The following is a 26,554-nucleotide window of genomic DNA, read 5'->3' as shown; positions in this document are numbered from 1 at the left end:
ATTATAGGTGCTTCTCAGATTTCAGTATCATTTTAAATGGGTTTTCTTCAAGCATTTATATATATATACGTATATATATATATAAATATATATACACTTTATTGACTTGCACACATTATGTCACATTTCCATCTGTAACAATAAATTGTATTTTAAGAGTTCAAATCTATAAAAGGGGACAACACTCTAAATATAACAATACTTGGTAATTATTTTCTTCCCAGAATAAAAATATTAGAAGTGAATACACACTGATGAAAGAAACAAATAAAAAACAAAATGAAGAGAACAAAAATAAAACTAAAACTAAGTGCCGCTTTCTGAAGATAAATGATTTATACAGTTCTTCAGTTCAACAAAGAAAGTTAAAAAGCTCATTTAGTGCAGTGGCAAAGTGGAGAAAAGATCCATGAATCCATTACTGACAGTCTCGGGAATTAAGTTCAAACCTTTACATTGAAGGAGCAGGTGATGGCTGCTTTTTCTTCAGCCCTCCTCCTACACAGCTCTTCTAGCGACCCTTACTTTTCTTTCTTTTTAAGATTTCTGCCCTGCTCTTATACCGTACCAGACTATCTCTACATTGACTTATCTGCCATTTTTTCCTTTCCAAAATTGAAAGTGGTATTTGTTTTCTTTAACCTATGTTTTATGAATCTGCGTTCCATGGAATCATCTGGGATGTACAGCTTTTATCCTTCAGCAAACTGGCTACAGATAACTGTAGATCAGACAGCTTCCCTGGGGATTGCGTTATGTAGCAGGGGTAAGAAAGTTTCACTGACTAGGGTGCAGGCACTGGCACATAAACAAGTCAAAGAATTTACCACTTGAAGATGATGGCAAGAATGGCAATGGCAGCAATTACCAAGAAGGCTAGACCACCAAGTGCTGAACCCACAATGAGTGGCAGTCGGTCCTGTGCCATCTCCGAGTGCTCTCCTGGAAAAGAAGAGCCATACATGCAAATGTACAAAACAGGTACAATTAGAGTTTCTCATCTGCCCATCTAGATTTCAGCCATAATTCTATCCATATCAGCCTTTTGCCTCCAAGGCTAATCCTGATTGTTTAATAAATGCTTGCCTTGGTTGTCCTTTTAACCGTTCAACTGCTTCTGCAGTGCTTTCCTTCCTATTTTTGATAGCTAGTACTCCCTCCCAGTTCATTCTTCCTTTCCCTAATTCACCAGCATCTGACTAGCCATTTAAGTAGAAGCTGGTTCTAAACCTGGGCTTTGATCCCATTTCCTTCTATTATTTTAGATTGTAGAGACATGTACCTTTGATCAAGACCAAAGGGCATCACAATGGAGTACATCACTCTCTGCATGAGCAGATGGTAATACTGCTAGAAGGTAAGGTTCTGTGTACATGTCCTTTGTCGCACTTGTCTTAAGACTTTTAACAGTGCCTTCAGATATAAGATATCCTGTGACAGGTGGAGACCAGACTACGGCATATTGTGCTATGCTCTACTGACATACTCTGCTCCTGCTGGAAGGTATAAGAAATCAAGGAGCAGGACTGGGAAATGTGAAGGTAGTAAAGACTAAGGAAGTGTAAACAACATGCTCTGACAACATGAATTTTCTCTGAGTGAAAACAATCTGCATATGCAAATTGTGATATACAAGCACACAAGTTGAGTAGCAGTGTCTCGTAGCATTCTCCAGAGTATAAACTAATAAAAAGAGTGGCACACAAATAAAAGATGGGCATATGCAGATAGGAATACAATATCATGGCACTTACCTCCCATTAAAGTCTGGAAATACATCTTTCCACTGTATGGGCCATAACCCACTGCTGTTCTAGCTCGTACTTGGAAGACATAGATCCTGCCTGGACTCAGGTTCAATACAGTGGCCATGTTAGTTTCACTAGTCAAAGTAAATGAATTATCCTCATCTTCTGCCTGTGAACGTCAGTAAAAAAACAAAACAAAACAAAGAGAGAATTCTTCCTGCCAAAATTTCTTAGAGGTGTCCATCGTGGCATAAAGGGAGACACAGGACAGTTGCAGTGAGTCTGTTTCCAATACAGACATCTGGAAACTCGAGCTTCTTCCACTGATATCTGTATCAGTTGATGCTAAATTTATTCAGTTATTTCAGCTACAGCTTTTTACCTTAACTACAATCATCTTTTCCCTTTTAAACATAACCTCTAGATGGTTCCAAACTGGGAAATGCAGATGGTCACATGTTAGATGAAGCAAATATTATGAACTTTGGTGCTTACTATAGTTTGATCTTCCTTCATAATTGGATCATTTTTCTCAGCCTCATCCAACCTGATCAAAGGGTGAATCTTCCAGACAGAAGACTTCCCCATTCTCTTCTGCATAATAGCTATACAGCAATGTGCACTGCATTACTCTCTTCTCACCTTGTCAAAGTACCGTAGCTGGTAATCCAGGATAACCCCATTGGGCTGGTCTGGCTGAGGCCAAGATAGTGTGATGCTACTGGCAGCACGACTCACCTGATGCATCATAGGGATTGTGGAGGGCACTGGAATAAAAGAAAAGAGTGACTACAAAGTGAAATGGCTAACAAGGACCAATAGTTGAATATTTGTTATGAAATATTGTTATGAAATAGGTCACTCTCTCACTTACTTTCCCTTTTTACTTTGTAAAATAACCAGAAGAAATCCAAGTACAATTTTACTCTGCTGGGAGTAGAGATACAGTCACTGAAAATCGGGACAGATAATGAAGAAACCCATATCTAACTGATCATGCACAGGAGTTATGAAAATATATACACTGTAGCTAGAATTAGTTTGGGCTTCCAACTTTAAATTTTCACATGCAAAATGAAAGTACACTGACAGAGTGTATCTCCTTGTCCTAGGGTCATGCTTGGATAGACAATATGAAGAGCAAAGGGATATGCATTCTGGTCTTTAACAATTTGTGTAACAAAATACTGGTTTCAAAGCTCCTTTCACATATATACGTGTCTAGTACTTTGTAGCTTCACTGAACACATCATATGGTAAGAGATAATCTTTAAGAAAGTCAAAAATAGACTGGTTTTTATATTAGTTAAAATATTTATAAAATAGCAAACGTATGAAAAGTTCTTGCACAGGTATCACATGTAACACCTAATGAAAGATGTAAAGTAGTCTAACTGCTAGTTAAATACAGCTCTTAGATTCTATTTTTTGTTAGATGTTGGCTGCAATTCTTCTACATGTAAGGACAATATATTTCCTGCTAGCACACAATAGTGGACTGAATTTAGAGTACCATGAAAATGCTACATTCTCTGAGTTACTAGTTTTTGACAGGTTTCTGCTCTTTTCTTATAATTCAGATGTCCTTGACAGTAGTATCTGGTCAGACCAGAAACGTGTCTGCAAGCCTAAAATCTGATCTAAATAAGTGGACTGGGTAATGAAGGAATGCGAAGAAAAGGGGGATACCTCTTCTTTGGTTCTGCTTCTCCAGAGTTACTCAAGAGGAACAGACTGATTCAAAACACCTTTGTAGAAAATAAAAAACATCTATATTCTCTAGATTTAGGAAGTGGACAAAAAAAAGCCATAAACTTATCTTGGATCATTATACCTTGCTACCAACTAATCTTCATGAATATAATGAGGAGTCACATGACCCAAGTTTTCTTTAGAAGACGTACTAGGGTACCACAGTATTTCCTCTTCTATCACCCTAAGATGCCATACAGTTAGGCATGCAATCACCAAGAAAGAGAACAAGCCCTTGGGAGAACTGAGCTTTCAATGAGAAGCAAATGGGAGTTCTGCAAAACTCAAAGAATACTAGGTCATCATCATCACTTGTTTTTTAGCTTCATGCATATGCAATTCACCAATGAAGAGTTTATGAAATATTCACTTTTTTATCAAGTTACACTGAAGATACAGTGATAAAAGGTTTTAAGAAGAGATTCTTTATCACTGTCTTTAATAAAGAGTCAGAATGTGGGGAGGAGTATTTTTCGCATCAGCAAATGAAGGAAGTCAGAAAACTCTAATGCATGAATAAGCAGAATATTCAGAAGCTATCAGTACTGAAGGGTATTTCTTTGGTCACTTTCAATTCAATGGAAACCAAATTCATGATATGACCATTCATTCAGACAGCTCATCTTTTTCCAGTTCAGATTTTTCTGCTGTTCATGTCTTCCTGTCCCCTCCTTATTTTTTTAAGAACATAACAATCTGAAATATCCACCTTTGCCATATAATAATAATTGCTAAAATAATAATAACAACAATAGTAAGCTAAACTAATGTGAAAAACTGCTGAGAGGATTGAAGGAAGGGGGACATGGATGATATGGGCCACGTAATGGAAGGAAGCAGAACTTTGTCACAGCAGAGCTATTGCTGTGAATTGAGGGTGGCTCACTTCAAGCTCTCTCCTAGCAAAGTCACAGAAGAGCAAGGAAAAAAAAATGGGAATACAAACTGAAGCCACTCAAAAGACACCATTTCAGGAATCTGGCCTTCTCTCATTGAACACTGCACTAGTGCATGAGAGACCACTTTGGAGAGAGATGTGTAAGAAACCCAACACACCTCTACATGCCTTTAAGAGACACCTAGAATAGGAATGGTGAAAAAAGTCAAAAGCAGAAGAGCAGATTTGGTGATTTTGGGCAGGAGAAAGCTGTTCATTTGAATTACATCAGATGAGGGAGGCTGAGGAGAAGCAGGAAGAAAGAGAATTCTTTAGAATGTTAATAGAATACCTGCCTGTATTCAGCAGAAGTGAAAGAATTTGCCTGAAATTACCAAATTATCCATCCAGTCCTTTTACTGTAAACAAAAACTGATCACCTGCTTGCAGCCTGACTCCTATGAGGACCAGATATCCCTGTATATGGTCCGCTACTCAATGTCTTTGAGGTAGTAGTTCAAAAGAAAGCAGGAGTCTTTTAAACCTCTTGTGTTTGCTAAAAGTAGGAAGTTGCTTAGGTTGTATGTGTGTTCCCTTCCTGATTTCTTCTCCCCATCGGTTTCTGCAGCTACAGTGTGAAATCCAATTAGCTTTATTTTAGTTTAACATTTACACAAAATAAATGTTTACATACATTTTATGTTGCTCAGTTTAAACCGTTCCCCCTCACGCTCCTCTTTATCACATTATTCCTCTCCATACCTTCTCTAACAAGCTGTATACAGTTCCTCTCTGTACCAGCTTATACATGCTTATAAAGAACAATATATGCCCAATCTTTTACTGCTAACATTCAGCAGAACTTGTATGCATACTCTCTCCAGCTGCTTCTGTAATTCAATCCTCGTGTAGGATATTCACAGAAATACAGAATTCACTGTTCTTTCTTCTGGATATACAACTTCTTTATACATCAATTTGACTTCCTCTTCAACACCTTTTTTTTTTTTTTCTCTGACTGCCCACAGAAATCATTTGTATTTTAGTGATTATCATGAAGTGTAATTAGTTCCTAGTCATCTCTCTCGTTTAGCCCATAGCTACAAGGACCACAACACCCTTGTGAAAAATGTAAGATATTTTAACAACTCTATCATGTAAAAGGCAAAAAAATTTACTCCTTAGTGACAAGAGAATACCACTCCAAGATCATTTATCGAAACAATGATAAAAAGGTAAGAGCAAAGTACCAGTAAACATAAGATGTGTAAATAATGGAGTGCAGCTCAAATAAAGTAGCAATGGCGACTCTGCTTCTGGATGTTTTGTCAAAATTCAGTTTAACGCTTCCCCAATAACAGTAAAAACTGTGATTTTCATATTCATTATATGCAGGTGATTAGTAACTATAATTATGTACATTCTTTCTGTTATAGGCTGTTATACTGTTATACAGTGCCTATCCATATTCTTTTATATATATCTTCATTGTTAATGTCTTTCTCTATTTTCTACCTTCTTACTTTATTAAGCAATAAGGCAAAATGTAAATAGATTTCACAAAACACTCAACACTAATTATTAAAGTGCAGTTGATATAGTAGGAACTAAAATGAGGGGACTCGAAGTGGATATACTGGAACAATAGAGGGTAGAAAAACAGTAACTTTGAAATTAAAATTGAAGAAGTGAAAAATGCTAGGTATGCATATGAATGTAAATCAATTAAGTATAAAAAGATTAGGGATCAAACACTTCTCCTACCAGGACAGGCTGAGAGCTGTGGCTGTACAGCCTGAAGAATAGATGGCTCTGAGGTGACCCGATAGCAGCCTTTCAATATGTAAAGGGGAGCTACAAGAAAGAAGGAAACAGACACTTTAGCAGGCTCTGTGGTGATAGAACAAGGGGAAATGGTTTCAAACTCAAAGAGGATAGATTTAGGTTGGATATAAGGAAAAAGTCTTTTACAGTGAGTGTGGAGCACTGGAACACATTGCCTAGAGATGTGTCTCCATCCCTGGAAACATTCAAGGTGAGGCTGGATCAAGCCCTGGGCAACTCTATTTAGCTATGCATGTCCCTGTTCACTGCAGGGGAGTTGAACTAGATGATCTCTAAAGGTTCCTTCCGATTCTAATAATTCTATGATAAAATGGAGAACTGGAAATAGGCAAAGCTAAGAGAATGAAGAAGAATAAGAAATGCTTTCTAAGAGCTGCTGTGGCAAGCTGATGCTCACAAAATTCTTATCAAACCCTAGCAGCACACAAAGCAAGATGCTTTGACTGACCCAAAGAGATACTTGTCCCATTGCTATATATACTTTAGGGCGGTTTATCCTTAACAGCTACTCACCATGTACAAGAACATCAACTGAAGTAAGTTGTTGTTTTTTTTGTTTGTTGTTTTTTTTAGTTGTTGTTGTTGTTTTGCAAAATGGGAAGAAAAAAAAGCCATTCAAGAGAAATCAGAAAAGAGAAAGAGTTCAAATCAAGGAATTGATAGAGCAAGATAAAAAAAAAAAAAAGAAAAAAAAAAAGGGGCAAAACAAAAATATTTGCTCCATTGAAGCAAATCAAATGAGAGACAGACAAAGAAATTTTGTGACTCAGATGCAAGAGGCTTCTTACCTGACTGGCTAGTGCTAACGTTGATGGTAGCGTACTGGGGTGCTTCTGAACTCAACTCAGTCACCAAATTGACAGCCTGGATCTCAAAAGTGTACTGCACACGGGCCAATAGGTTGGAGACTTGAACACGACTTTCTGTTAGGCCGACTTGGCGTGGTTCAAATTGTATACTGTCCCCACAGCGCACACATGTCCCTGCTGACCTCGTTGGGCATTCTTTGCAGATGACATTGAAGAAAACATCCTTGCGGCCACCCAAGTCCTTGGGGAGGCGCCAGGTCAGGAGCACGCTGGAGCCAACAATTTCATAGCTGAGGTCACGGGGAGCTGAAGGTATGCCTAGAAGACAGTATGAAAGACAAAACACTTATAAAAGAATGGGAAGTGGGAGGGGAGGGAATAAGACAATGAAGTAGGGAAAAAAACAGAAGATTAAAAATTAAGATGCTTTTTCTTCTCATTCTTACTCTTTTCTAGATGTTTCTCTGGATAAGATTAAGAAAAATGTGTTCTTTGCTATATCAGACATACATTTATATACAAAGAAGAGTAGCTACATGATCAAACTTTAGGGATACAAAATTGACTAGAAGTGTCCTTGTATCAAGGGTGTGACTTATATTTTTCCCCAGAAGAACATCCTGTGTTTAGAAAAGTTCCAAACCTTTGAAATACTAAATTTTACACAAACTTAGTGAAGACTTGTCTCTACTGAGACATCTAGATCTCTCCTTGGCACCTAATACCTCTGAATTCTCTCAGATTTTAGTTTGCCTGTTCCATACATTGCAACAGCTGAAGAGCACTTGCCCTATTCCTTCTATAGCAGGATTCTTGAATAGTATTCTGACAGCATTAGAAACAGCCCATTCTGTGCCTCCACCATGTCTTAGTTTCAGCTGGGACTGAATTGTTTTTTTCAGTGTCTTGTATGATGACATGCTTTGGTTCTAGGAGAAAAAAAAAATGTTGAAAATACACCAATGTTTATAGTTGCCTAGTAAGCAGCACTGTACAAAGCCAAGGCCATTCACAGCGAAGGGCCAATGGAGCTGGGAGGGAACAGAATTAGGACACCTGAACACCTTCAATACATTGACAACACTGGAACACACAAACTCTGGGACACACATTTAGCAAAAACTACCTGGTAAAGCAACATTCAGGGATCTGCCAGTCGAGCTAGTCCTGCTCAGTCAAACCTTCTACAGAGTGCAGAAGGGGAGAAGATGCCAGTGGTGCACATATCTACACATCTTCCATATGGGGCAAGACAGCCTGCGTTATTCCTGCCTTGGGCAAAGGCAAGTCTATTAATGGGATTGCTTTTGTTCAAGGACCTGAGTGCACACTGCGGATAATGTGGAAGGATGGGGAAGTCCATTGTGTACCTCAAGGTGATTTGATGCTGGGTGAGAACAGCCAATAATTTAAATTGTATAATGTTAAATTACTACATAATACTGCATACCAATTTATTACAGTCATTGTAAAAATTGTTAACAGTGATACAATGAGAATTGCACAGAATGGCCCAGGTTGGCAGGGACCTCAATGATCACGAATCTCCAATCCCCCTGCCACAGACAGGGCCACCAACCTCCCCAATTTCCCAAGTTAAAGAGCAAGAAAACTTCATTGGAACCAGAATTAGTTTCTGCATGCAGTAACCCAACACTGTGAATCATCCTTCCTTCACTGGAGGACTGTTAAAACAGATGAAGCCCAAAGTTATGAACTAAAACGAACACCATGGACAACCTACATTAACGGCCTATAGACTATGGGATTTGTTAGGATGTGTAGAAGTTGTGACCCCTGAGCATGACTATGATGGTATGGAATAAGGGGTGGATATCATCTTATTTTCATCTAGAATGGAATTGCTATCTTCAACATCTGGTATTTTCTAGGAGAAAAACAATGTAGATAACATGCTGATGTTTATAGCTGCCTGCTAAGAAGTGTTGTACAGAGCCAAGGCCATTCTCAGTGAAGAACTCGAGGAACTGTGAGGGAAAAGAAATAAGACAGCTGACTTAAACTGACCAAAGGGATATTCTATACCATATGACATCAAGCTGAACGAGTTTTGAAGAGGGTGGGAGTTCATCTAGCTTTCTTCCCCTGCTTGGGGCTATCTGGGCATTGGATGGGTGGTGCTGAGCAATTGCTCATGCATCACACGTTAAATACGTGTATATACATATATGTCATATTCATTTTCTAAGACAGAGAAAAGAAAAATGGTTTTATCTCAACCCACAAGTTCTACTTTGTTTTTCTCAATTCTCTTTCCTATCCCACTGGGAAGTGGGGGGAATGACTGTGTGGTGTTCAGCCACCTGCCGGGTTAAAGTACAACACACCACTTGCCCTGTCAAATGCAGTAAAGTGAAGATACAAAAAGCAGAGGATGAGAAGACAGCGTGGGGATAAGAATGGGACAAGACACTGAAGGCTAGACAAAGCTGTCAGAAAAGTAAAAATAAGAAGCAGAATTGCTAAACCTGGACACGGAGACAAAAAAGGCAGAGACAGAGTGGTTGAGCTCAGTAGCAGAGAGGGTTAAAGGAAAAAAGAATTACAGAGCACATCCTTCCAGGAAACTTTAACAAAAACCAAGAATTCTCGTTCTCACTATTCCTCTATTATCTACCTATAGGTTTCATAGATACTTGCTGATAGACTTTTGTCTATTTGCTATTGATTAATGTAAAAGATTATATTCTTCATTAGTACAGCTGGATGAGGTTTTTGTGTGGGAGCCCTCAGTCTGTAGATTGACCTTGTTCAATGCTCGAGCATTTGAACATATCCTGTAGATATGTGTACCTGGAGGACTCACTTCCAGTGTCATAAACAAAATAAAAAATGCCGGAAAACTGCATGCAGAAGACTGTTTAAAATATATTAGAGGTAAGATGAAGGATTAGAATGTCAAGAAATATAAGAACGAAATTCAATTTTGTTAACTCTGCCACTCTGAATTTGTATTGTATTTGTATTGTATTTGTCTTGTACTTGTATTATGATATAGCACTTAATAGTATAATCACATACTAGTTTTCCCTGAGGATTCTTATCACAGGTAATGGCAAAGAACAGTCAACTGCTCAGGAAATAAATTCCTGTGAAGTAAAAAGGGCTTGATGTTGTTGAAGGTAGAGTCTGTGCAGTACATATAGCAAGAGATTATAGAAAACAAAACAAAACACATTCCAAAATTTCTGTGTGTTTAACTTCATAGCCATACAGCAACTGTAAGTTGCTTTGGGACACAAATTACTTCCGTCACTGCAACAAAATTCATAAGTAATCCTTGATGTGTTATTTAAACCAGACTTTTGAGAGCTCATGAACAACTCAAATTCCTTTTTGGGGGTTATCTACTTTCTTGACCTATTAATATTCATAATTAAAGAATATCTTAGGGTGAACTTTAGAGATCATTAAGCTCCATCCCCCCTGCCATAGGCAAGGTTGCCAGCTGCTAGATCAGTTTGTCCAGGGCCCTATCCAGTCTGGCCTTGAATACCTCCAGGAATAAAACATCCACAGCTTCTTTGGGCAACCTGTCCCAGTGGCTCACCACGCCTTGAGAAAAGAATTTTTTTTTCTAACATCCAACATAAATTTCCCCTCTTTTAATTTAAAACCATTTCCCTGTCTCTTATCACTATTAGACTACACAAAAAATCACTCCCCTTCTTGCTCATAGTCTCCTTTCAAGTACTGGAAGGCTGCAATGAAGGTTACCTGGAGTGTTCTCTTCTCCAAGCTGAGGAAGTCCAACCCCCTTACCTTTCCTCATAGCAGAGATTCTCCTGCCCTTTGATCATCCTCATAGCCTTTCTATGAACACTTTCCAACAGCTCCAGATCCTTGTTATGCTGAGAGTCCTAGACCTGGATGAAGTACTCCAGATGGGGCCTTACAAGGGCAGAGTAGAGGGGAACAACCACAAAACTCTTTGCTGGCCACCCCTCTTTTGATGCAGTCCAGAATACTGTTGGTCTTCTGGGCTGCAACTGTGCAGCGCTGGCTCATGTCCAGCTTTTTGTCCACCAGAACCACCATGTCTTTCTCTGTGAGGCTGCTCTCAAGGAGTTGTTCTTCCAGTCCGTACACGTATCTGGATTGCCCTGACTCAAGTGTAAGGAGTCACTGAGCCTCATTAGGTTCTCATGGATCTACTTTTCAAGCCTGTCCAGGCTTTGGACAGCATCCCTTCCTTCGGTGGTGTCAACTACACCAGTTAGCTTAGTGTCACCTGCAAACTTGCTAAGGGTACACTCAATTCCACCATCTAGGTCATTGATAAAGAAGTTAAATAGTGTCAATCCCATGACAGACCTCTGGGGGACACCACTCATCACCAGCCTCCATCTGGACACAGTTGTTGATAACAACTCTCTGGCTATGACCATCTGACTGATTCTTTACACAATAAATAGTCCAGCTTTCAAATCCATGTAACTCCAAATCAGAGATACGGATGTGGCCTTGGATGATGTCAAAGGCCTTAAGTAAGTCCAGGTAGACAGCCCTTCCTTTGTCTATATATATAACTGTGAGAAGTTATAACTGATAGACAGGTCAGTGAGAAAATCTATCATTTCCACAAATGTAATTTGAATTCCACACAGTAAAGATGGTTGCTTTCAGTTACAAAAGGAAGAAAATATTGGTTAATTCTTTCAGTGTACTATGTTTATCCTGTGTATGAAATGAGTGTAGTATGTAATAACAAATTAGCATATTATTCTCTCATCATCTTACTGTCTCTCATTAACTGCCCTTCTTCCTGCTTTCATATACACCTTCCAAACACTTACCAGTGCAGGGAGCATCAGAATTGTCAGAAGCAGATCGGTAGTAGTGATTCTGACACACACATTCAGTGGAACCTGGTAGTGGAGCGTGGCTGTGAGCAGGGCAAAGAAGGCAAACGTCATCTCCCACAGATGCTTTAAAGGAACCAATGGGACAGGCTAAGGGGAAAAAAAATAAGACAGAAAACTCATTAAGTCAGATTCCAGAAACAATGCAATCTTAATTACATTCAACTTGTGCTGCTGGTGTTGGGAAAACTTGTTACTTAGATTAACTATGGCAGATTTCACTGTTTTATGGCAGTACAGAAAATATCAGCTCTGAACTTGAGCACTGTTTAAGTTGCAATTTTAACACAGTTTATTTTATTCTGTAAAATAGATGCTTAAATTGATTCATCAGCAGATGAAAGAGAGTCAGCCCAGGAACAGCTTTGGCCATCAGAAATAACTGTTTTCTCTTTACTCACCAGAAGAGCATTATCTGTTTGGAAATAGCCATTAACAATGCACATTTACTTCCCCTCAGCAGGCACAGCCAGAAAAAAAAAAAATGTTTTGTTTTCTTTTAAAGCTGTTTTAGATAGTTTCATTGCTTAAAGTAATGTAAGCTGCCATGGCTGATTTTGCATCAAATTGTAGTCAGAACTCACAAAGGCAATCTTAACTTTTTTTTCCTGTAGTTATGGAAACTTCCCAGGCATGGATAGAAGCCTCTTAAGTTAGTCAGGTTGAATTTGCAAATTTATAGGAACATGCCTATGGCAAAAGCTGAAACAAGGATGGAAATCCATTGCAGAGGAAAGAAAATGAAAAATATAATAAATTATTATGAATATGACAATATAACACATTCTAGGGTCAGCAAAGATGCTGTGCTGAATTACCTAGCAGAAAGTACTTGGATCTTTTGCTGAAATATTAGGACACAGCTTTTATAATTTTAATGCAAGTTTTACGCATGATTTTAAAATTGCTTTTCTATATAAATAGACACAGGATTTTTAGATGTTACAACTAATTAGCTGTGCTGAAAGTTCATTCATGTGCTGACATTCATTTAGTTATTTCACAATAAAGCACATTTCTAGAGAACGAGAAGCTTTCATATAGACCCTAAATGAGTGTTTGACTTCAGAAGACAGGTAGGAATGCTGCTTTCTACATTCAAAAGAAAAACTGTCCAAGTGATTAACATAAGCAGAAGAATCCAAAAGACTGAGAATATCAAAAGTGTTATACATCAAAAAGAACAGTGTAAGAGAAGAACATTGTATGCAACTGTTAATTTGAAGTTAGGACACATTCAGGAGTGTTCTGAAATGGAACACCACACCAGAAACTGAAGAATTAACCCACCTGCTAATTACTTACTACACTAAAAGAAAGCAGGCTTCTACCTCCAATAAAAGTACATTGGTAATTATTTCTAACTCAATTAGGTGCTAAGTGGCCATTTATGCATTTGTCTTAACAAATAACTTCAGAAAGATAGAGTATCTCACTTATTGATCCTCCTTTTCATATGCATTCAGTTCCTATTGCTTTGAGTTTTCTATGTACATTGGGGATTTCTGATGTATACTTCAGGCCTGTATACAGCCGCATTCCAGACATAGTAGTCAATGATATCTATGAAGTCCTATGAGCTTTAGGTCTTTAGTATTATTTCATCTTCTCTGTCTGCAGTCTTCTGGGTACAGCATAACCTCCACGTGTATTGTGATAGAGTGATAAGTCATGGAAGAGTCACACTGTAACGGGGACTCCAATAATAGCGAATAATAGTAATTAGATGCTCGTATTTCCAGAAGGAATGGAAAATATAGAGCAAGGACCACACTTTCAAATTATCATTTTTGCCACCCACAGTTATTTCTACTTCCTATGTCAAGGAAAAAAAAATAACCAGCAAACTGAAATCACTTAGTGTACTAGAATCTAAGCTGATTTATAGAGATTAAATAAGATTCACATCTCCCTCATTTTCCTAATTAAAAGATGGGGGAAGAAAGAACAGAAAACAGACTATGACCTAAAATTTCTAGTTAACTGCATCTTTCATTTGCAGTTTTGTCCAATATAGCTGGATTGACTATAGTGGAGACTAACTGACCTTCATGTAGCTGAAAAATATCCAGCATGGTCAGGGACCACAGCTGTCACACACTTACAAGCTTCCATATTCAGACAGCTGACCACATTTGTGAGCATCTATATCCCTTTCCATTGCCTAAGATATGATAGCTTACTGCTCAGAGATGGCACCAATAATCATTCCTATGACACAGAGCATTTCCTAGCACTGCCTCAGTCCAGTCACTCTATAAGGCATCAATGATTAACTCTGAAGGAAAGAGAAAAATAATTCCCTGGCAGACTAAATATGCAAAAGATACCTCCTTCTAGTCCAGCATTCGCACTGAGCCTAGGACCGTCCTTCCATAGTATCCAGCTCTCATTCATTTCTGCAGGATTCCCTTTTCCATACTATGAAAGTTTTCAGTTTTTGTTTGCCTTACATTCCCTTTTTAATGCAGATCAAGGCATCACATTCACTTTCTGTGATCTTACAGTCTCTGCAGATGTCTACTGTGTTCACTGGAAACAGTCAACAATGAATAGCCAAGCTGAAAGCAGCCCACCATCACCAGGACTAACACATTTCCTTAGTGAACATTACCATCTTAGGACCAACCTAGAGAAAGCCTGAACAAGAACAGATTCTCCTGAAACACTTCCACTATTTGCCCATAGAACAACCTCACAAAAACCATCAGCAGAAATTAAGCCACAGGCCTCGTCACTGTATCATCCCCCAGGCACCAGTACTTATCAAGAAAACACAGATATAGGCTTCATTGATTGAGGAAATCTAATGCAAGGACAGAAAGTAGCAGAGCTAGCACCTCAAGGGATGTAGCGAGCTGCCACTTCCCATTAATCAAGGCTATGATAGGATAAAGCTTAGTATGGCATGCACAGGTGCTTTTTCTCCCAGCATTCCTTGGTCATTTTCACATCCTGGCTCAGCGCCAGAATGCCACAACAGTTTAGTTGGGCATGGCTCATCTCAGAGACACCGACCCAATTTTCCTTAGCTCCTCCCTAGAATACTCTGCTGTGTTGTCTGCATTTATCTGACTGCTCTGAGGAAAAGTCCCTGAGAGGCTACAGAAGCAGTTTCTGATAGAGGACTAACATATCATAAACAGCAAAGTTCTGGGATCACGTATGGAAGAGGACAGAACTAAAGAAAGTAAGAGAGAAGAGGCATAACAAAAAGCTCACTTTGGCAATAAGCACAGAAAGGAAAGCTTCTGAGAACAAACAAAATAGAGTAAGGAAGAAGGATCAAGAAGGACAGACAGAAATATCAACATACCTACATGTACCTGCAGCACCATTTTTAGGGCATGAGACACAGTTTTGACTATTTGTACACAGTCGTGCTTTAGATCTGAGCTAGGACTTAGGAAGGCACTTAGAAGAGCAAAAAAATCACTCTCCTTTTGACTGAGACAGTGATAAGAGCTCTGGGGAAAAATTCCTTTCCTGCACTTTCTTAGGAGAAATTCATGTTTCCATTTTAAAATGTGGCAATTGCATGACTAATCAGTTTGGAAACAAGACATGTCTGGGATAAATTTGCTCTGACTGCAAGTGTAGGAAGAGAGACAGTCCACATACTAGATTAACAAAACTTTTTGATTCATGAAGAGATCAATATATAGAAATAGGTAAAAGCAATAAAGGGTGGTACAGCTAAGAAGCTGTTGCCAGTCCAGAAAAGATTTACAGGAAAAATTGCACAATTATTACACATGCATACATACATAGTTAATACAGGCACATTCTCATGCTCAAATCTCTTGAGCATCAGCGTAAAGGAAAGTTAAAGAAACATTATTGTATGCAATTTTATCAGAACACCCTCTCCAAGTCACCAAACTGTTTTTGGCTGCTGTCATATTATGAAGGAGAGATACTAGTATGAGACAGAAGAAAAACAGATGTAGAGCTTGATTGACAGAACTGCTTTGGAGTTAATTTGTATTCTGGACTTCAGAAGGGAAAAGGAAAAACACATTATTAAATTAATAGCTTCATTTTAATGACTTTTCAAGTTCAGAGCTCACCTTACTCCTTCATTTGAAAGTGTTAGTTTAGTGCTTTATCAAATAGTCATTTCTTCTCTTCCCCCCAACATTCTCATTATTTTAGTATTTTCTAAATGATGTTTTAGTTGATAATTCTAACTACTAATTGCAAAAGCATCTGATCACCTGTGGGACTTTTAGCTAAGAGCCCATGATAAACAGTGGGCAGTGAATGCCAAGAAACATATCACATTGTAAACTAATTTGTGGGAATGGAATCCAGGAGCAATTGTTTCCATAAATGAATCTATCAATTTGAGATTTACCAATGATTTGAATAATATGGGAGCCAATAATGTAAAATGACCTAATCACTCAGAAATTTCTATTCCAGACCCTCTGCGAGGAAAACCCCTTAGAGCTGTAGAAAACCACACAAGACAAGAATCACAGATTAACAGAATTACAGATTCTCAGGTATTGGAAAGGACCTTGAAATATCACCTAGTCCAATCCCCCTGCTGGAGCAGGAACACCTAGATTAGGTCACACAGGGATGTGTCCAGGTTGGTTTAGAATGTCTGCAGAGAAGGAGATTCCACAACCTCTCTGGGCAGACTGTTCCAGTGTTTTGACACCTTCACCATAAGGAAGTTTTTTTCTCCTATTTCTGTGGAAACTCCTATGTTCCAGCTTGCACCCATTACCCCTTGTCCCACCATTGGATGTCACTGAGAAAAGCCTGTCTCCGTTCTCCTGACACTCACTCTCTACACATTTTTTTCAACATTAATGAGGTCATCTCTCAGTCCCCTCCAAGCTAAAGAGACCCAGCTTCCTCAGCCTTTCAACATAAGAGAGATGCCCCATTCCCTGAATCATCTTTATGGCTCTGTGCTGGACTCTCTCAAGCAGCTCCCTGTCCTTCTTGAACTGAGGGGCCCAGAACTGGACACAATATTCCAGATGCAGTCCCACCAGGGCAGAGTAGAGTGGGAGGAGAGCCTCTTTCGACCTACTAACCACACCCCTTGTAATACACCAGAGGATGCCATTGGCCTTGGCCACAAGGGCACAGTGCTGGCTCATGGTCTTCCTGCTGTCCACTGGGACCCCCAGGTCCCTTTCCCCTCTACTGCTCTCTGGTGTCATCTGTAAATTTACTGAGGGTGCACTCAATGCCCTCATCCAGGTCATCAGTAAAGATACTGAAGAGGACAAGCCTCAGCACCAGCCCCTGGGGATCACCACTCATGACTGGATTTAGCTCCATTCATCACCACCACTCTCTGGACCCTGCCCTCCAGCCAGTTCCTTACCCAGGCAAGAGTGCACCTACCCAAGCCATGGGCTGCCAGCTTCTGCAGGAGGATACTGTGGGAGACAGTGTCAAAGGCTTTGCTGAAGTCTAGCTAGACTACATCAACAGCCTTTCCCTTGTCCTCCAGACAGGTCACTAGATCATAGAAGGAGATCAGGTTGGCCAAGCAGGATCTGTCCTTTGTGAACCCATGCTGGCTGGGCCTGATCCCCTGTTTGCCCTGCACTTGCTGAATGATCTTCATCAAGACAACCGGCTCAATAACCTTTCCTGGCAATCAGAGTAGTTAAAATCCCCCATTATAAACAGGGTCTGTAATTGTGAGGCTGCTATCAGCTGCCTGTAGCAGGTCTCATCAACTTCCTCATCCTGGTCTGGTGGCCTGTAATATACACCCCAAACAGTATCACTCATGCCAGCCTGCCCCTTAATTCTCACCCACAGACTCTCACTCCTCATCTGCCCCAGGACAGTACTCAATGAATTCTAGTTTCTCTCCACCACTTCGCCTTGCTGGCCTGTCTTTCCTGAGAAGGACATAGTGACATCCATGACCACCTATCAGTCATGTTATCTGTCTCACCAAGGCACCCTCTTTGCATGCATCTCCAGGAAGAAAACAAAACAAGATTCCAACTTTCCCTTTTCTTCTGTAACCTGCCATTCTCCTCTCTGGTTGTTTTGCAGAAGAAAAAATTCTACTTGGATAAAGTGAAAAGTGATGCTCCCCCACACCACATCAGCCAGAGGACTGACTGATGTCATTTCACTATTCTGTTTAGCTGGAGAAATTTGCCTTAATCATCAGGCACTCGTAAGAAACTAATGAAAGAAAGAATATCTTAACTAATGGTAGGAAGCAGAGAAATATAAGGGCTTTCTATCTACTCTGAATGCTTCTTGCCATATTCTTTGTACTAAGTAAACAGGTAGCAGTTGTTCCAGGAAGGACTCCATGGACTTCCTGGAAGGAGGTGAGAAAGAAGGAAATGCCCACACACTCTTCTACTAAAGAAGAGACTTTATTAGGGAACTTGATTCTCCTTCCTATCCCTAGTTCACTCTTCAATCCTGATAAAAAGAGCTCTATGCAGGATGTTCAGTAGAGGTCTGCTCCTAGACTACTGCTTTTGCTCTGTTATTTCATATAGAGCACTATATAATCACATATCTAATCCTTCAGTTCTCTTAGGAGGAAATGAGAATATACAAAGAGGAGAAGTACTGGAAAATACACTGTACAATTTGCACTACAAAAAGACAATTTGCACTAGCTGAATGTTGCATCATTCTGACAGGACAGCAACATATTTTTAGCATAAGAGTTCAGGAACGGTCCTCAAGAGTTTACAAAAAACATGAGGAAAAAAATCATCTTCTAACATTAAGGTTCACTACTTGGTTGCTTTCCTTTGTTTATTCTACACTCAGGAAGCAATTAATAGGCGTAGTGTTCTGTAGTTTGATAAACTTAAAATATTTGCCTACTCTCAACTGTGTCCAGCTCCTGCTGTACTGGGGCTGTGGGGGAGTGTCTGTGTCCACTGAAGCCTACAAAAGCCAGAATGCTTGAAAACCTCTAAGGTTTTGTTGTTGTTGTTGCTGTTGTTTTTTAAATCCTCATTTTTACTTGCCCATTCAAATTTCCATAGTTCTTGAGTGCTTACAACTACTACCTGATACTAAATTTTTGAGTGGTAGTTCACCTGGATTTTGGATTAGTCACAGTACTGATAAAGACAACAGTGGTAGTGTCATATAAAGCAGCTATCTGACTGAGTTTTCTCTTTTAAGAGCAGTACTGCATGAATGTAGCCACGTTTCTTTCAGGATGAGCAAGATAAAAAGACAGACGCATTTTAACTGTTCTCAAAGAATAAACAAATAAACAGTACTAACCAAGTTTAATTCCTTTCATAAATCTCGCACAATGAACTGTTTTAATGATGTCATTTTGCATAATCCCAACCACTTCATAAAACCAGAAAGTGGGTAATATATTGAAAAGCATTAACAATCTATTGGATTTGAACTTTGTGTTAACCAGAATACTTGTACTCTCAGTGTCCCAGTCAAACTCTCACTTGAATAAATTACAATCCAACTTAAAAATTGTGTCTGCAGCTGAAGCTAAGCTCCACATCAGATTTAATTTTTTAGAATACTAACTGTGGTATAGCAACACTTTATATTGCTGAGATGCTGAGTAGATACATATCAAAACCAGGTAAGAATGAAAATGACATTATACATAATATTATATAAGCAAGATATGCCACAGTTTGGTCTAATGGCTTGTCTTGAGGTTGAAGGGAGTCAATATATCAATGTGGGTATTTAGGTTTTGGCCAAATACCATTACTTAGAGATAGCCAATTTATTCTATTTTCTCTTACAGACATTTCACACAACGTACCATCAGCCTCAGGGCAGAGAGCACATTAGAGGTCTAAGAATAATACAGTTATCACTGTTCCTTACCAAGTCAGGCTCATAGTTCTCTGATCCATGTTCCTTGCTGCATGACCAGGATGCTGCCACTTCCCCTTTCTTTTTTTTTACCATTGGTTTCAACAGAACCAAGAAAAGGGCCCAAGATAGTTAGGATGGTAGGTTATATTGGATCTGACCTCAGCTCTGCTCCAAGTGACATCTCTCCTGTAATACTGTTGCATATTCATAAAGAAGTGGAACCACTTTAGAGCCACCTAGTTAGAACTTCTCATTCTGGAAATACAGCCCAACAAGCTCTCTCTGGTGGCAGCTTAAACTAAGGCCTGAAAGGAGTTTCTAACTGTATTCCTGACTCCAGCATACGGTCCCTAATACTGTAGTCTGAGGAACTGGAATCATAAGATGAAGAAGCTGCTATTCTTTGGGAAAAATGATTTCATCTTCTAGCTCTGTGAACTTCTGTCAAATGCCAAATGTTATCATAGGGAAAGAATAAAAAAGTATCCATGTAAGGGGTGGGAAAATGGCATCTCACCTTGACAAGCCTCTTCATTGCCAACAGATTGGTAACCAGCCTTGCAAGAGCATCGTCCAGTGGCCACCATCCACTCTCCTTCTCCATTGCAGTGTAACCGAACACCTGAAGACCCAGTTGTGCTTGCCTCTTCAGCATTTGCTACACACGTCCCTGGTGACTCCACCAGTGAGGTCCTCTCTCCTCCAGCAAAAGTTTCAGGGAAAGAGGCAAATCCTTTCACCACAGCTGGACACTTGTAGAAAAAGACTTGGACTGCCACCAGGGACATACAGGCTCCTGAGTCCTGGAAGGCCAGGTAGAAGCCATGTTTTGTGAGTGGCCCAAAGCTACGTACTTTAACGTTCATCCTTACCACCTTCCCAGTTCTGTCCACCTGGGAAAAGCTTTCATCAGCTGCGATAGTATCCACCTTGGTCCAGGGGCCTTCATGCCACTCTGGCAATTCCTGAGAGGCTATGTCAACATCTGACTGGTGGTAGTAAAGTGTGAAAGTCTCTTTGCAAGTAGAGGCCACAGTACGCATGCTGGCACAGTCTCTCACAGAGAAATGGAGGCGGACATGGACTCGGTGGGCTCCACGTCGCTCTATGAAGTGAGTACGCAACCAGTTATTCTGACCAGGTTCATCCATGTTACAAACTTGAAAGGTTCGGATCTGGCGCTCCTTATCATCCCGGACACTTACTTCTTCCCACTATAAAGAGAAGAGGCGATATACAAACTTTAAAAAGGAATTTGGTGTTCAACTGTGCCAGAAATACAGGACAGACCTTCTCCCCTTTCTGTCTTCTTGCCCTGTTTATGGTAGGATTTGAACAAAAGCACATAAAATAAGTCTTGTTTATTCCAGTCTCCCTTTCTTCATCAGCTGCATCAGCTGCACACCTTTCCAGCAGAGATAATGTCATGAAAAGGGCAAAGGAAATGCTTACCCCATCAGGAGGGTGAGAGGTCCAGCCAATCTCTGAGGTTTCTCCAGTTGTGTCCAGAAGTATTTCTGTTTATATTAAAAAAGATTAAATAAAAAAGTATGTTGTGCTTTCCAAGTCAGTCTAGCATCTTATCTGTCCCTCACAAATTGTCTTTAACAATTAAAATCAAAGAAGCCATCTCTTGTAGAGAGCTTCAGCACACCCAGAATATACATTCATATTTTGAGATTAAATACCATAGATTTAATCTATTCTAGGAAATCAAGCATGCCCAGAGCAGAAGCATAGAGCATGTGATCATGCCTATGCCATGGTTAGTTTGGAAATATTCTGGCCACACAAAATCTCTACCAGACAAAGTATAAGCACAGTCACATTATTAAACAGTTATTGTAATGAGCAGTAAGGGTGAGAATACCGAACACCCTCCTTTTCGAAAGGAAATAGCAGAACAGAAAGATTAATTACATGAATATATACCAAGCTTTCTATAGGACCATGGTTATTCATTTTAGTTGCATATGTAAATATGGACACTAAGCCAAAATATGTTTGTTTCCAGGTCTGGAACCAAATTTTTGTGGTGTGAGTTTAGGTTGATGACTGAATCTGTAATGCATTCACTTTGTTCTGGAACAGGGCATTAGGCTGCAAGTTGAGCTTTATCAGAAGCTCAGGATTAAAAGACTCTTGCATTATTTGCTCAAGAGTAGAGTACCTGCAGAATTTCACAGGCCTAACTTATTCCCTGAACTAGACTGCATTTCCATTGAATATGAACCTACCACTGGAGACAGGCACTAGATTTCACTGTTCTTGGAGATGGTATTTTCTGTTCAGGTACAAAGCAATACAGAACAGACTGTAACAGTGCAAGCAATAAATACAGTACGCTCTAGCAGATTATATCAGGTCTGTAAATGTCCTGGAAAATACTGTTATGCAAGCATGTGTACTTTTCTGTGTACTTTTACAGTGGGACATGGAAGGAAAAAAAAAAAAAGATTAAGTCAAGCAGATATTGACATTTGTTGATATACACTGAACAAGTCAACTGTTTGTTGTTGTTTTTTTTTCCCTAAATTCTGGGAAGCCACTCCCCTTTCCTTCTCTTACTTAAATTTCAAATTTTCTGTCTTTCTATTTTGTGTAAAAGAAAACAAACAAGCAAAAACCCAGAAAACACCGGAAAACAGAAACAACTGCAACAACCAGTTTATTTACACATGCTACTTGTTAATTATCTCATAAGTGTTTTTTTAAGGACACAATTACTCCATCTTTCATGCAGACTTCTATTTTCAGATTATTGATTGCAAGTTTCACTATCTGTGATCCTTGGGATTTGGTCCACATTAGTCACAGAATGTTTGGGGTTGGAAGAAACTTTAAAGTTCACAACAACTTCTCAGGGCAACCTGTTCCAGAGCCTCACAAACCTCATAGTGAATAATTCCATTCTAATATTTAATCTAAATCTACCCTTCTTTAGCTTAAAGCTACTACTCTTTGAATTATCACTACATTCCAGAATAATGTGTTTTTCCTTGCCTTTCTTGTTGGCCCCTTTTAACTGTCAGCTCATGTTGAACTTACCAACCAACCCCAAGTTCTTTTAATCAGAGTTGCTTTCAATCTGTTCTCCATCCATCCTGCATTTGAGCTTGGGACTGCCCCAGCCCAGGTGCACCACCTTGCGCTTGGCCTTGTTGAACTTAATAATGTTCATGTGGGCCCACGGCTCAAGACTGTCAAGGTCCCTCTGGATGGTATCCCCCTTCCAGCATGTCAACTGCAACACACAGCCTGGTGTCATCAGTAAATTTGCTGAGGGTACACTCAGTCCCACTGTCCATGTCACAAGTGAAGATGTTAAATAGCACTAATCCCAATATTGATACCTGAGGAACACCACTAGTCACAGGTCTGCACTGGACTATCAAGCTGTTGATAGCAACCCTTTCAGTGTTACCATCCAGACAATTCCTTATCCGTGAAGTGGTCCATCTGCCAAATCTATGTGTATCCAATTTATAGACAAAGAAACTGTGTAGGACAGTGGCAAGTGCTTTGTACAAGTTAAGTCAGATGGTGTCAGTTGCTTGTCCCTCATCCACCATCCATCACTACTGTAACCTTGTTGTAAGAAGACCACCAAATCTGTCAGGTATTATTTGCCCTAAGTGAAGCCTTGGTGGTTGTTACCAATCACCTCTTTGTTTTCCATGTGCCTTAGTATAATTTCCAGGAATATCTACTCCATGATCTTCTGAGGCACAGAGGAGAAATCAAATGGCCTGTATTTACCCAGGCCTTGAACCTGCTTTCTTACTTCTTAGTTCTCCCAGGCCCTACCTCTGTATTCTATGTGTTGGGCAACGTGGCTATAGCACTTGCCAGTCAAGGCTGAGACAAAAAAAGTCAACAAGTACTTCAGCCTTCTCCATATCCCAAATAACCAAGCCACCTGTTTCCTTTGAAGAAAGGCTTACATAGACCAGTAGACCAGGTTTCTCTCAAAGCAAGTCTCAAGGTTCAAGCAGCTGAAGCCCAGACTATGGCATCAGTTGTGTAACCATCTGTTCATTCGCTAAATTCAACTGGCCATTTTAAAATTCCTTTTCTTTGATCGGGATGCAGAAGTTCCTTCTGGGTGGAGGCATCATCTACTACTGGGGTAGATGGTGCATATCTCCCAGCCAGAGCCAGTCTTTGTTCTCAGATGAGTTCCCACCATTCTACCTTGAGGGTTAGATAAGGGTGAGTGCCCCTGAACGGTGCAGATGCTTACGGAACAGTCCCAGCTGCTGGCTTATATTTACTGTGAGTCTTCCCCCTTGGCTAATGGAATGGCCCTTTTTCAAAAAGGGAGAATCAGCAGAAAGGACAGAGTAGACTTATTCTAAGTAAAACATGAGCAACTGACTGTGTTTATCCAGATCTCAACTTTCAGCATGTCCTAGAACTTATGTTCCCTACACAAATTATTTCTTAGGATTTTCTGAGTGTCATGGTTTTGCAATTTTGTAATTTTGCTATCAGTATTCCACATCATAACATCATGTAAGAATGAATAATGTTAACTAGATGTGCAGCTCACAGAAGAAGACTACATATCCCAGAGAAAATCACGATCAGGGATAAGTCACGGGACAAGGACACTATATAATCTGACTTCGGGGCTGGACTCACTCTCTTGGATCCTGCCAGCCAGGGGGGAGCGTGTGGGAGCATTCCAAACGTTTTGCCTAGAGTTACAGTAGGCCTCTCGGTTTCGGGACTCACTCTCCTATTTTACTTGATTCATTAGCCTTAATTCTATTTATATTGTATTATATTGTGTTATCCTGTATTCCGACATAGTATTTAGTACATAAGTGTGCCTCCTTAGATCATTGCCACTGTATTTATTTTCTTTTTCCCTTTTTCTGTTTTCCTTTTGGGATAGCGGCCTGCAGGCCGTCTGTTCCCCTGTCACGGGCGCAGGTAGATTTTCAATTAACCCGTGACACTGAGGAGCAACTCCAGTTCCCAACTTCAAAAGCAGGGCAAACCATTGCAGCTGGCTTCCAGAAATGGAAAGAGCTACTGCTTACTGCTTAGCCAGACCTCACTACAGTTACCTAATAGGCCTCATGAAATGCTGTGCAGCTTATTACTCAAACTTAGACCATTTGAGGAGGAAATATCTGATAAATGCCCATGCCTTCTTGAGGGATAGTCCCTGTCCAGGCTGTCCCAACAGCAGAAGGACTTTGCATTCCTCAATAAGCATTGCTGACTGAACTGCACAGTCTGAGGGGCTGCATGTCATCTCATGCCAAGTCAATCCTTCACCACTGGCTTCCCAAGCATGGCTTTGATATGCTGAAATAACATGAAGTCATTTTAAAACAAAGAATGAGTTTCTTTTTCCTAATCATTTCTGAATCCATCCATTTTACCAAAGTGTAATGCAACTATACTGTGGAAATTCTGGGAGAAAATAAAAGAGAAAAAAAGGGATTAGTACAGGGAAAGACAGATAAAAAGTAAGAAAAGTCAGGAAAAGAGAGAAGACTGAAAATACCTGCTCAGTAGCTTGGGTTCTGCCATGATTAGTGGGAAGCATATTTTCTAGATGGCTTCTCATTAAGTAAGCAAGGTGTGTTTTATCAAGCACATAAATATTCCACAGACAGACAAACAGACAGAGGCTGCTTGAAGCACATAACTGTACATCTCACACTAAATATTTTGTTAGGCAATATTTAAAAAAAAAAAAAAAAAAAGCACACAAAAGTCCCTTTGTTTTTCCTTTTCTCCTGCTGGTTGGTTGTATGCCTTAAATCAACTCCCCAGCCTCACTGGCTGTATACATTCATAAATCTAACAAGCTGTTTAATTCTAAGAATGACTGACATAGTACAGATCATGTTTATGTGGCTAAAAACTCCACACCCATAGAACCATATGATTGTATCCAGTCTGTCCACTAGGGTCTAGGAGAAGATTAGGTGGCATGGGCCAAGCCAGGGACTGACATAATATTTTAACAGAATAGATGACTACATGCCAGTGTACAGGTGTAAGCCTTCACTCTGCCAGTTCATTAGTACTGATGTATTAGTCCATATTCTCAGTATGCCAAGTCTGCTGCGCTTTAGCACAGACAGCAATGATCTGTTCAGTTATTGCACTAGGAAAAAAAAAAAAAAAAAACAACAAAAAACAGCTTCCATCATTTCTGTCTCATTCAGAACCAAGGGTCCTGCAATCAGCAAATCATTCACAGAACCAGGACTGACCATGATGCTGCTAGAGACATTTAATTAGGTAATCCTAGAGCATTAAAGTAATGCCATTCCAGTCTGGATTAAAAGTGAGAAACATTCAGGATATCTGGGCGATCTGGAGGTTTTCAAACACAAGAGATGATCAAAATGGTCTGTTTTCAGTAGTGCGTGGGGACAGGACTAGGGGAAATGGGCTGAAACATCAGCATAGGAAGTTCCGCACAAATGTGCGCAAGAACTTCTTTACAGTGAGGGTGACGGAGCACTGGAACAGGCTGCCCAGGGAGGTGGTGGAGTCTCCTTCCCTAGAGATATTCAAGACCCGCCTGGACGCCTACCTGTGCGACATGGTGTAGGGAGCCTGCTTTGGCAGGGGGGTTGGACTCGATGATCTCTAGAGGTCCCTTCCAACCCCTATAATTCTGTGATTCTGTGATTTTGTGATTCTGTGAAAATTCTCCCTTGACTCCTGTTTTAATCTCACTATTATTTCCAAGTATGAGATTCCAGTTTCTTGTAAAGACTGTTATTTTAGTTTAAAGAAAATAAAAACAGCTGAGAGATTCTCCTAGATTTCTCTTCCCTAACT

General features: G+C 39.9%; 2 protein-coding genes across 6 annotated transcripts in view; both read right to left on the bottom strand.

Moving 5' to 3' along the window:
- The window catches only part of LOC140247931 (ephrin type-B receptor 5), a 68,537-nt gene that overhangs the window by 12,345 nt on the left and 29,638 nt on the right, over positions 1-26,554 (bottom strand). For 4 of the 5 annotated variants that reach the window (XR_011902788.1, XM_072328133.1, XM_072328140.1 and 1 more), the window contains exons 3-10: positions 21,191-21,255; positions 20,256-20,952; positions 11,849-12,004; positions 7,011-7,349; positions 6,142-6,231; positions 2,391-2,515; positions 1,755-1,917; positions 828-942 (exon numbers count right to left, since the gene is read on the bottom strand). Coding sequence is in view for 4 of the 5 variants with exons in the window: in XM_072328133.1 (XP_072184234.1) it covers positions 828-942; positions 1,755-1,917; positions 2,391-2,515; positions 6,142-6,231; positions 7,011-7,349; positions 11,849-12,004; positions 20,256-20,952; positions 21,191-21,255 (1,750 nt within the window). In the remaining variant the exon portion in view is untranslated. The remainder of the gene's footprint in view (positions 1-827; positions 943-1,754; positions 1,918-2,390; positions 2,516-6,141; positions 6,232-7,010; positions 7,350-11,848; positions 12,005-20,255; positions 20,953-21,190; positions 21,256-26,554) is intronic. The other variant, XM_072328158.1, reaches the window with a different exon arrangement.
- The window catches only part of LOC140247952 (uncharacterized), a 132,796-nt gene that overhangs the window by 99,334 nt on the left and 6,908 nt on the right, over positions 1-26,554 (bottom strand). The window lies entirely within an intron of this gene.

This window comes from Excalfactoria chinensis, chromosome 1 (assembly GCF_039878825.1).
Source record: "Excalfactoria chinensis isolate bCotChi1 chromosome 1, bCotChi1.hap2, whole genome shotgun sequence".
Lineage (NCBI taxonomy): Eukaryota > Metazoa > Chordata > Aves > Galliformes > Phasianidae > Excalfactoria > Excalfactoria chinensis.
The sequence above is the reverse complement of the archived record's forward strand: the minus strand, read 5'-3'. Positions and strand labels throughout refer to the sequence as shown.